The sequence below is a fragment of the Cydia pomonella genome, chromosome 7, assembly GCF_033807575.1.
Source record: "Cydia pomonella isolate Wapato2018A chromosome 7, ilCydPomo1, whole genome shotgun sequence".
NCBI lineage: Eukaryota > Metazoa > Arthropoda > Insecta > Lepidoptera > Tortricidae > Cydia > Cydia pomonella.
The window spans coordinates 15,132,307-15,145,220 of record NC_084709.1 but is presented as its reverse complement, the minus strand read 5'-3'; the positions used below and the strand labels follow the sequence as shown (position 1 = coordinate 15,145,220).

The 12,914-nt window shown below is 34.4% G+C and overlaps 1 protein-coding gene across 1 annotated transcript; it reads right to left on the bottom strand.

The window, feature by feature from the left end:
• Positions 1-706: 706 nt before the first annotated feature.
• LOC133519930 (cuticle protein 21-like) lies at positions 707-3,043 on the bottom strand. The gene is made up of 4 exons (XM_061854140.1): positions 2,639-3,043; positions 1,921-2,340; positions 1,666-1,832; positions 707-900 (listed from the first exon to the last, which is right to left on the bottom strand). Exons 1-4 carry the CDS (start codon positions 2,678-2,680, stop codon positions 831-833), a joined length of 699 nt encoding a protein of 232 aa, XP_061710124.1. The 5' UTR covers positions 2,681-3,043; the 3' UTR covers positions 707-830.
• Between the last annotated feature and the right edge of the window lie 9,871 nt (positions 3,044-12,914).

Sequence of the window (12,914 nt, the reverse complement as noted above, 5' to 3'; positions counted from 1 at the left end):
TTTAGTTGTCCTTAGTAAGGTGCCTAGAGGAAATATTTCGTTCGACATTGAGATTAAACAGTTTATAGAGCATTACGGTAGTCGATTATGAAAGTAAGGCAACAAAACTAGGCATTTTAATTAGATACAACTGTTGTAGAATTTCATTGAGTACTTGAAATAAGTATGATGTGATGAAATTGTTAGTCCGTCAAGTAAATCCCGATTTCATTCGAATAATTTACTTAACTGATATTTGTTTGTTCTTGAATAATATCGAGTCATGATTGATCGACTCGATGCAACTATGTATCGATTTGATAACTAGAGCAGGAAAGTACCTTAGACTCGATTAAAACGCCTATGACAGCCTGTTGCATTTGTAAGAGATGAATTTTAATAAACTTTCGCAACACTCCGTAAAGGACTAGCTCGTATCTAGGTGTTTCTTAAAATGTAACTATTTACATTGTTATGTAGGTTGGCCGTTAAGTATAGCTAATACTTCAATTTATTTTGTACTTCTTCCTATTTCTTACAAAAAAGCGTTTCAAACAATATAAATGGGTTAGTTATACATTATAATACTGACAAACGAATTCACAAAAGCTACCTAGCTTTGAACAGCTCTGAATGCCCGCAAAAAATAATGACCGTTCAAAGTTTTCGTGATAGACCTTTTGAATCAACCTGTAAATATTGGACATCACCAAATCAGACACTAATATGGAACATTTTTTTTAATCAGTATCTTTATCTTATCTATCTTGACTTCATTGTACATTCAAATAATATTAATAAATAAACAAGGTATAAGTCTTGTTTGTAAAGCTTATTTGTTAATACGAGATCTAGTAATGGTGGTGCTGAGAAGAGTACACGTGGTGACTAGGTCCAGAGTTCTCCACGACTGCGTTGAATCTGCAAGAAAACAGAAATCAAGTTTTTTTACCCTGATAGCACCAACAAAGATGCGGTTCATCTGATAGTAGGCAGACACAGACACAAAGTGATCTCATACTTATGGTCGGGAACACATATTGCAGAGTTTAGTTATCAGTACCTTAAAACTCTAGACCTTAAAACTCTATTGTTCTCGTTATCAGAACTCGTTCATGAACGAGTTTGTTATTAAACCACCTGTTCTGGCAGCCGACGACGCAGGGGTCGCGTGAGGTCATTACTCATACGGTAGACACCGGAACGTGCGCGGTACCGGTTTGACCACCATATGATAACATGTAAACATGTGCTAAAGTTACGACCGTATTACGTACAAAGCTTCCTGGGAAAGCAATGTCAAATATAACCAGCAACTCGTTAAATGGTCCTATTTACGCAATTTGGGGAAAGTTGCAATGTCATCAACTCGTGCTGGACATTGCGTAGAATTATAATGACTACGCAGAGGTTAAGTACGAGACTCAAATGAATGCAGTTCTAACAATGCGTCTTATTGTTGAGATGTCCTTGCTGGTCAAATAGTTAATGATAGTAATCGCAAAATTTTCAATAGATAACCATTGCTGAGGTTGGGAAAAGATTACTAATCATGAGGTCAAATTGTACTACACTATTGTTTTGGTATTTTTTCTTAGTCAAACTGACCTCAGGCTTCAAAGGTACCTAACGACGTAACCGGGAAAACGCAAAGTGAGAAAAAGACGAAGAGATACAGATTCTTACCCATTGTGGTCGTCAGCGGTGTAGGTGACCTTGCGTACGGAACCATCGGGCTGCAGCAGGGAGTATCCACCCTTTACAACGTCGCCGTCACGGATTTCGTGCTGAGACTTGTGATCCCCGGTGTGGGGATCCTCAACGGAGTAAGAGTACTGGTATTTGGGGTGGGCCTATAAAGAATGCGTCTCTGTATTTGAAAAGTACGGGATCATAAACTTCAAGTAAATGTATTTTATTTCTGTTATTTGGAATACTTACGTATGTGTCATGTCCGTCATGGTGGGAAGCATAACTGTGAGGAGCAATGGGGGCGATATGACCAGCATGGGCCAAAGGAGCCGAATGGGTCAAGGAGGCAATGTGGGCGATGGTTGCACTATGTCCAATGGGTCCCGCATGGGTGAGAGGGGCAGCATGAACAATGGGAGCGGCGTGGATCAGGGGAGAGGTGTGGAGCAGGGGAGAGGCGCCGTAGTGGGCATCATGGGCGAGTGGAGCAGCGTAGTGGCCACCATGGGAGTATTCCTCATGAGCGTAGTGTGCTTCAGGAGCATAGTGGGGATGCTGGACTACGTTATGCTGAGAAGATACTGAATATCCATGATCGTGGCCGAGGCCATGGCTTAGTCCCAGAAGACCAGCCTGAGCGGCTGCCACCACAGCACTGAGAGCTAAAATCTGCAATAGATAAACAGGTTAAACTGCAAATACATTACGCGAAACCTTTGAGTTCTCAGGCTAGTATTTACTTTAAAATCGTTAACTTTAGCACTTTCAAAGACAAAATCTGGTTTAAGTAAACTTAGTAATTCAGTACAACCTTATTGCTTTATTCTTATCTCAAATTAGGTATCATTAAATTCTATTTACTGAGCTATTTCAGGCAAAGCATGAGCTAAGCCTGTATTAACCGCAACGATTAACTTGTGACCGCTTAACCCTGCTTAAGTAGCTTTCGTAAATATTGGCGACTCACTTTGGTGAACATGTTTTTTGGATAGAGATGCGTGACTGACATACATTTGATAAGCAACAGTGGTTTTTATAAGAAGTGGTGTTAACGGTGGTGCGGTGGGGCGTGGGCTCTCAGCGCGTCCCCAGAGCGCAAGGTCGTCGCTTTGTCTTGCGCTCTCACATTACATACTATCAACCGAATGATCATTACTTAACGCAAATACGCCCAACTAAGATAGTAGGCACGCCGATAGGAAAACGTTGTAACTGTCGTGAGCTTTAGATGTAGTTACTCTGTTCTTATTGTAAACCTTGCCTTGTTATTGTAGGTCAATGAGGTCTCAGAAGCATGCGCGATCATTCGATGTTTGCTCCTAATATTCTTAGGTGTTTTCGGGACGCCGCGTGGTGTGAAAAGCCTATTGCTACATACATTTACCATTATTTATGTATTTACTTTTATCGCTCACTAATTTAATTTGTAATAGATTGTTGTTTTTTCTCATATAAGTGAATAATTGTTATTCTTTTGAGAAATAAATCTTTAAACGGATTTACAAATTAACACATTGTTGTGTGATCATTTAAATTATAAGTAAATAAAGATATATTATGTATGTGACAATAATATAATTAAGTAAGTACTAATGACATAGATTTTCATTCATGGTGGTTACTTAATGGTAATTCAAGGTACATAAGTGGTGTCAAGTACCAGAATTAGTTTGTGTGCGAGCGTGTTCAGTCTGTTACATATGTTACCACACCGCGCCTCGGCAGTCCTTCTAACTTTTAGAAAAATTGTGCGTTTTGTCTAAAATATAATTTAACTAAATATGAATTAATGTGCCTGTTCTTCCATTCAAGTGTCACGCTATTTATTCCATTAAACGCCGGCACATAATGAAATGCCTGAAGAACAGCCAGCTAAGTCATTAAGCGCAACGTTTAACCAGTTGGCTGAATTAGTTAAATTGGACATTGACGAATTCATGATGTTTGATTAGATTAGGTTGTTGTATTTATTTATTGATTTTATTTTATTATGTATTTTTTATTGTATTTTATTTTATTGTATATATTTATGATTGTATTTTATTTTATTTCTTTTAGTATACATTTGAATCACTTGTCCGAGTGAATCGTCCATTTTCAAAGGGCTGACTTTCAAGTTTCAATACGCCAAGTTGTTCAACTTTCATTGGTTTTAGTTCAATTAACTATCGGCCTAGGCATAAAATTAGATACTGGTTTTTAATGAACGGACTGGGCTGGCTACACTAAACTAATGGCTGCGACATATTTATATAAATATAGTGCCGAACTATCATAATTTGAATTGAACACTTGCCAGATTATACACATTTATTAACTTACTAATGTATCTGGGTTTGTTTTAATGCGTAGAACCCCTATAAAGCCTAGTACGGTTAGTTATTTTGATCGATATTTTGTACTTATGTATTATTATCATGTAATAGGTAGGGTCAGCATCAATAGTAGCGGATGATACAACGCGCCAAAAGTATCTGATATTCCGGATAACTTATATATATTGATATATCTCTAAAATTTACGTTCAAAAGTATATCTTTTAACGTCTTAATTGTTGTACATACGAGTATAGAACCACCACATTTTGTTAAGCTGTTACAGAATGGTAGATACTTTGGAAACCTTGTTTGATCCGCTACTTTTGATGCTTGTTTTTTGAACACATACAGAAAGACAGGTGTTGTATGGTAACATTAAGCGTTGGGGAATTTAGACAAGCTCCCCAAAGTCTGGCTTATTCTGAAAAACGGACCACCCACTTAGACTTATTATAACGTTTTGTGTAGTATTAGGCATACACTTTTTTTAAGTCACGATAAACTTAGTTAAGTTTCTCAACAATCGTCGTTATCGACTGTCACAGTAGCTAAAACAATATTAAATATCAATTTCTAAGCACCCCGTAAGTTATAAAATAATGTTATTACTGCCCGATTCAAAGAATGATTAAGACACGTTTAAGATCTTTAAAAGATCGACAACTAAATGACATGTCAAAATTGACATTTATTTCGATTCCGCTGTGATCCCAATAAGATCTATCTACGATATTTCTAACATCAAAGTGACATTGGTTGCCCGAATCGAGCTGCTTCTGCCAATTATACGACTACAAACGATACCTAAATTATCTAAATGAGAACTTATCTAAACCAAAAATTATCGTTATCGTATCTCATTCTTCGAATCGGGCCGTTAGTTTGTTTGCATTCCTTTACTTACTTTGCATCTGTACATCTGTAGCCATGTCTGCTCTAGTTGGCCAACACTTTTGAAATTAGATATGATATGGTTATGTGTTAACACTTGTGATATATTGTAAAATTTACGACATGATGAAATTACGCGATACATAAAAATGCGTGGGGTCACAGCTCTGCCTAATTATAACTGTATTTCATTACGTCGCTTAATTTCCATTACAGGCCACGCAAAATTAAATTGTTCACTTACCTTTCCTTATATTTATATTAAATACTTAGGTTATTTAGTCATCACAATAGTTAACATTCTGAATGTGGCCTTATGCTTTTTGGTTGTTGTGTTTATGATCATTTTAGTTTTTATAGTGTCAAGACTTGGCAGGATGCCGTCGCCCGGTGTTATTTTCGATGTGATCTTTGTAATTATATTTAACGAATACTATAATAATAAATATTCTTTATTGTACACCTCATAATGAAACGGAGAATGTAGAGAGAGAGCACAAATTCATATGTAGGTATCTATGTAATAAAATAAATGTTACTGGAAGCAGTGGTTTGTGTGCTAAACCCATTTTTCTGAGCATTAAACCAACGGAGGACTATTACCAACCAGGGGCATTACGGACCAGGGGGCCGATTTTGAATTTTGATCGCACGGTTTCGTGTTCTCCCTTTGATACTATCTCTACTACTAAGCATCTAAATTTTACTAATAGTATTGAAAACGAGTGGTCAATACCAATAGATTTCCAATTTCTTTCGCTCGTATTTCAGAAATGGCATATCGCTGGTTTCCGCAGATTTTCGTGTGACGAAATCGAGCGCTTGAAATTAAAAAATCGGTCCCCAGGCCCCTGTTTCATTGCTGTGTCAAATATCACCAGACAATGACAATTTTCCTACATTGCTTATCGACCCGGAAATGTACATAAAATTGTCGTCGTGGTGAAATCGTCGATTCCCCTTGCTACATCGGCATCGACACCGGCATTTAAGCTTAAAAAAACTGTTATTGCACTTAAAACTTTAGCGTTTCGAACACATATTAAAACACGATTTTATAGTGTCTATTGCGAATTTATTTAGGTATATTTATTTCCGACGTAGCTTATACCTAACTGATATCCCAGCAAAATATCAATAAATGGAGATCTGTAACTTCGCGGTAACTAAAGGTAACTAAATAAATTTGCGATAGAATAGATGTTTCAATCTGACATGTTATTATTATTATGTATTTGGTATACTCGTATTTGTTATTACTCACTTCATATGTACGAGTGAGATGCACAAGCGAATTAGATCAAAATGAGATGATATTTACATCAATTTGTATGTTCGGCCTTAAGTATCTATTGAAATTTAAATTATGCAATTAATTAACTTGATTTTCGCAAATATTTATGATGACGTTAAGACACTCTGTCAGAGTTAGCACAGTTAGATGATTGTAATAAGGGTAATACAGCCTTTTTTACAAGATAAATATGAAATATTAATTGATGCTTTTAAGTGAAACATGAAAATGCTGTATACGCATATTTATTTTAGGATTTATCCAATATACCTGTATGTATGTTGTCAATTCGAAATCTTTATTTTAATACGTTATTCAATTTGAGGGGACTGAGTCTACGGCACCGGCGGGACGAATCAAATGTTTGACAGGTAGGAACAGTTTGTACGGGAAAAGAATATTGTTGTTTTTATCATTTCCCTCGCAATTTTTCCATATTTTTCATAACCTTCCCGGGACTTTCACAAATATTTCATTGTCAAAATTAGCAATCGGTTCAGTCTTTCAGAAGTTATGTGATCACTTACATATTGGCGGTGCATTTTCATTTATAGTTACGGTTATTTCTTTAACCTCCTTATCTTACAAAACCGACATATAATTTTCGCATTGTTAAGTTTTATAACCTGCCGGGGTTTTATGCAAGTAAATATATATTCTTTAGCATTTGTCGTCAGAGTGGACTGCCCACTGATGAGGCGTTGGAACTAACTACATGTACCCAACGCATCATCGAAATAATAGTAGATTGTTAACCAAGGGTGGAAAGTGATCCATATCAGCCGAGAATAGTTCGAGGGTGAGATGGTTACTTTTACCCGAGTTAAACACTCTACTTTTCATTTCGACTATGACGAAACTCAAACACAAAAAATTTAGGTTTATTATAGATATATTTCTTTAGAACAAATTATTAACAGATACATACTTACAGCGATAGGTAAACGACATAACAACAATGAAATTAAATTAGTTAAAGTTTACCATAGAAATAGGATAAGCGTTTGACATGTCTCTGAAGTTTACAGAGAAATTTGAACAATTCGAAAAAGACAAATTAATAGGACATTATGACCGTCGTTTAAGAATCTCTCGACCTCTTTTGCAGTGAAAATCTTTAATTTCTTGCTTTTAAAGTTTTCCGATCGTCTTTTTAAAAATGCTAACAAGTTCGTAAAATTCTTCAAATCAACTTGATGCTTGTTATGAATAGTTGATTTAAGCATTGTATACTTACGTGCTCCAAAGTGTAGATAGTTTTAGTCTTCGATATTTCTGCGAAATATGCCAGAAACTCGGTTTCCGAAAGCGACTTTACTTTCTTAGCGCTTCTCCAGTTTATAAAGTGGTCGAATGCCTTCATGTATCTCTCCTTAGAACATTCCGGTAACAAACTATCGATCGCCGTTTTCGCCTCTACTTTTATCTATTCGGGAGTTGAATTAATTTTTTCGTCGCTGGAATCACACGATGAATCCATTTTTATTCAGAACTGAACAATTTTTTTGTTTTATCCGTTATTCCCGCCTTTTCTATGATTTTGTTTTCAATCAAAAAGTTTCAGTGTAATGGGCTCTATTCTATAGACAACAAACAAAACACATGCAACAAATCGCGAACGGTTTTTGATACAATCCCGATAAATTGGGTACGAATTCAGTCTATAAAACCCAACCCACCCAGAGACAGAAGGAGATAGCAATAGGTGTCTGTACCACCATGAATGAGTGGAATAGTAGAATGATTTGAATAGCTTTTTTTCAAGAGACAGAATGAGATAGCAATAGGTGTCTGTAACGCCTTAAATGAATAGAGGTACAGACACTGGGTCTATTTTATATAGCATAAGCTTGCTCATAACTTAAAAAAAAAATTACTTTCCACCCGGCTATCTGCTCATGAAAATCACACTTTCCGAACAGGAGAGATGAAAACAATATTAATTAGTTTTAGTTATTTATTTTAAACACTAACATAGATAAAGATAGCTAAATAGTATTATTGTATGTATGTATGTATTTGTGCTCGAATTAAATGATTTCAATTTTAAATTTATTGCATCATACACAAATCAAATTCAAAACAGATTTACAATCCAAATGTTACCTTCTGGGGATTTATTATTCAAGGATAACTATAAAAGTTTTACAAATTTATCAAAAAATAAAATTGCTACAACTATTATCAATCAATCAATCAATCAATTTATTTACTCGTAGTATTGTATTGTAACATACTCATTACTACAAATTGCTACCATACGAGTAACAAGCCCTTTACTTTTTACTAGTTGATTATTTATAAGACCGTGATCCGCATTGACAAGATAACACTAAACTTAAGTTATCGCGTAATTTCGTATCTTATAAGAGTCTAATAAAAAGAGTAAACTGGCAGCTGTAAAAATCATAAACATTATAGATCGTGTCATTCACGAAGATGCCTGTGCCTTAACTCGTATTGTCATATTATTGGAGGTTAGATTTGACGATACTATATGATATTTAGAATTTTAATTTTCTTATCTTCATCATCATCATCATCTCAGCCATAAGACGTCCACTGCTGAACATGAACATGGCTTCATGATTTTGCTAAGTCATATTTTTACATTAATGTGCCTGAATATAAAAAAAAAACAAACTGATGTCAGATTTCTCTTCCCAATTTTCAATATTATTAAACTAAATTATAATATACTGTCACTGAGCACATACACTGTTCACTTCTATTTAGTACATTACTCGTGATCATGTTCAAATTTTGACCGAACTCTAGTACTTTTTTGTCTAAAATGTTCAACGCCAATCAACATCACCCGTGAAGTCTTGTACTGCACTTTCCTTATTTGTTCTATCATGTGTTCATGTGTTATGACTTGCTAAAATGATGTCTTTGTTATATGTAACAAAGACATCATTTTAGTAAGTCACTGTAATTTCTAGAAACTGGTAGAGCGACAAACTTTATCTAATTTGGATGGCTTCAATAATTTATATACTTTAAATGTCTTTTCCTTAACGGATACTTGTTTATTAAAGCCCCTTTATATCTTACAATGGTAATTGGTGATAATGTTTTTTTTTACGAATTGGATTTTACTGTAAACGAAATCCAATCCATGTCCCGTTTTCAAGTTCGGAAATTTGTGATTATCATTTATTTTGTTAATTAAACGTTATTACGATGTTATAGGTCTATCGACGTCATTTAGATCGTATACCTATGGCTAATTACAACTAGACCATATATTACACGAAAAGTAATTAACACATAGTAATCATAGTAAAGAATAATTTCTTTAGTTCGCCGCAAATTCACAAATGGGAAAACAATCCATTTAAACTAACGATTCTAATACCCAGACTCATTAAAAAAATATTTTTCACGTCAGCAGCTCGAACAAGGGTAATTTGCTGCTTAAAAACAGTGAGCAAAATCGCATTTTGCTCACCGAGTGAGACAAAATAACATTCAAGTGACCTTTAGATTCGAATGTCATTTCAACGTGCGGGGCCTAATACAAGTTTGAAATATTTGGATTCTATTGTCTTTGTCCCTTTCACGTCATTAGCAAAAAGAAAGGGACAAAAAAGTGCATACGTAATTCAACGGTATATTGACGGTTTATAATAGACCCCCGAAATAAGTTAGACTGCATCGTTCCAAAACACCCTACGAGTCTTCATTCGTAATAATTAATTAATGTAATAAAAGTTTAAAATTTAATAAAAACACCATATTTTGCGTATTTTATCATACAATCAAATCAATGAACTTATACAAATTTACACAATTGTTACGCAGTAAATAATTCTACTTAACTACTTTTAACGATCTCTACTATAGTTGACAAATAGTAGTATCCGCAATTCGGACCGTATCTTACAAAGTTTTTTTTTTACAAAATAAAGATGTCGGTTGAACTGTCAATTGATGTTCGTTAATTCATTATTTTCGTATTATTTCATTGAAATTTCTTTCGTTTAGTTTTATTGCGATAATTAGAGTTAATTGTTAGAATACCTTCATAAAAAATTAGTGAAATAGTGATCCGTGCGTCTGGATTACATTTTTTCAGGTTGTATTTTTTGATGGCTGACTGACGTGAAAAATTTTGTGTACTACACGAGATCAAAGTTATTTACATCTCGTGCGCTTATACTATCTATTAATCTATCGTTAATCTAATATTCTATCTTCAACACAATCACATTCTGCACTTGAATGTTTTGCCATTACCCTTGTAAACCAGTAGGTACCTATTTTTGGAAAAGATTATGAGTTTACTGAGAATTGAAATTGTATTTGAGTCGTCGAGATGCTGTCCTGCACGGGCGGCGGCTCATACACTATTATGTTTTGTCAATTTTTTTTGTGCGTGGATATTAGGCCAGCCCTTATAATACGTACCTTTTATATTTGGTTATATTATTTTCGCAGCATTGTTAACATTATTATGAACTCGAGGGAATTATAGTCAAATTCGTTATACAAAATATTTAATAAATTATTATTTACAAGTTCATCATTTTGTTTAAGACATCACAACAACACTAAAACAGGAGAGATCTTCTTAGTAATGGTGGCCGTGGTAGGGCTCGGGGTGGATGGACGGGGCGGAGTTGTGTACGACCGCGTTGAACCTGAAAATGTATAACAATAGTGTAAGGTCAATAACTTACGATGAAGTTGAAGAGGTCACTGAAAAGTTTACTTGGGTTTAGGACTAGCATTTAACGCACAAAAAGCCTCCTTTAAGCCTCCTTAACATCAATGGTCTTTATGAAACTGATTAGGAAAAAATGCAAAATATTATCAATAGTGTAATGGTTGTTCCTAACCTACATGGCGTCCTAAAGGGTTAACTCGTACTGGACCAAACAAATACTTTGGATCACTAAACTTACTAGTGTAGGCTATTGTTTTGGGTAATAAAATCAATTTGTTAGATAGCTAATTTGCAATTTGGTTCTAATATAAAGTCATCGGTCAAGCTTGTATGAAGTGTACTTTGCATACTGTGTTAGAAATATCTATATAGTCTACTCAAAATTTGAAAAATAGAGATACTACTCCTAAAATACGTGTGATACCTCATTGGATTTTAGATGATGTATAGAAAAATATTTATTTCAGATTTACGATAAAGACTGAGAAAAAATTGTAACTTTATAATTGCCTTATTTGTATAAATAAGTACTTGTATATAAAAAGTATAAATAATGGAGATTCAGTTCTACAAGTCCAGAATATTTGACTGAATTTTTTTTACAGTACATATGGGGCTACTTTATAGCACTAGTGCGAGAAGTAGCATATTATGTTACTGTGTCGAACATTTAAAGGGCCATATGTACTGTAAAACGTTGTACGATACATGTGCGAATAGGTAATTCGCAACTCGTGTCGATTTAAAACACTCCCTTCGGTCGTGTTTTAATTTATCGCCACTCGTTTCGAATTTCCTATTTTTCGCACTTGTATCGTAATGTACTATTCTTCTTTAATTATATTTTATTCCATTTTTTTAAATACCGCCCTTTTTTGTCTACAACATTTGAATTTTTTTGCGTGCTGATAAAGGCTTCGAACATATTTTTCTAGACATCATTATGAATCTAATGAGGTATCACACGTATTTTTAGGAGTAGTATCTCTATTTTTTACCGTTTTCAGTTTGTCGAGTAGACTATATGCTTTGTGGACAATATTTATTAATTAACCTATAGATTGACCTTTAGATTCGAATGTCATTTCAACGTGCGGGGCCTAATACAAGTTTGAAATATTTGGATTCTATTGTCTTTGTCCCTTTCACGTCATTAGCAAAAAGAAAGGGACAAAAAAGTGCATACGTAATTCAACGGTATATTGACGGTTTATAATAGACCCCCGAAATAAGTTAGACTGCATCGTTCCAAAACACCCTACGAGTCTTCATTCGTAATAATTAATTAATGTAATAAAAGTTTAAAATTTAATAAAAACACCATATTTTGCGTATTTTATCATACAATCAAATCAATGAACTTATACAAATTTACACAATTGTTACGCAGTAAATAATTCTACTTAACTACTTTTAACGATCTCTACTATAGTTGACAAATAGTAGTATCCGCAATTCGGACCGTATCTTACAAAGTTTTTTTTTTACAAAATAAAGATGTCGGTTGAACTGTCAATTGATGTTCGTTAATTCATTATTTTCGTATTATTTCATTGAAATTTCTTTCGTTTAGTTTTATTGCGATAATTAGAGTTAATTGTTAGAATACCTTCATAAAAAATTAGTGAAATAGTGATCCGTGCGTCTGGATTACATTTTTTCAGGTTGTATTTTTTGATGGCTGACTGACGTGAAAAATTTTGTGTACTACACGAGATCAAAGTTATTTACATCTCGTGCGCTTATACTATCTATTAATCTATCGTTAATCTAATATTCTATCTTCAACACAATCACATTCTGCACTTGAATGTTTTGCCATTACCCTTGTAAACCAGTAGGTACCTATTTTTGGAAAAGATTATGAGTTTACTGAGAATTGAAATTGTATTTGAGTCGTCGAGATGCTGTCCTGCACGGGCGGCGGCTCATACACTATTATGTTTTGTCAATTTTTTTTGTGCGTGGATATTAGGCCAGCCCTTATAATACGTACCTTTTATATTTGGTTATATTATTTTCGCAGCATTGTTAACATTATTATGAACTCGAGGGAATTATAGTCAAA

Coding starts and splice junctions, on each gene's coding strand:
- LOC133519930 (XM_061854140.1), bottom strand. CDS start 2,680: ATGTCAGTCACGCATCTCTATCCAAAAAACATGTTCACCAAA. Junction 1,833..1,920: donor ATGACGGACATGACACATAC/GTAAGTATTCCA, acceptor CATTCTTTATAG/GCCCACCCCAAATACCAGTA. Junction 901..1,665: donor ACCGCTGACGACCACAATGG/GTAAGAATCTGT, acceptor GTTTTCTTGCAG/ATTCAACGCAGTCGTGGAGA.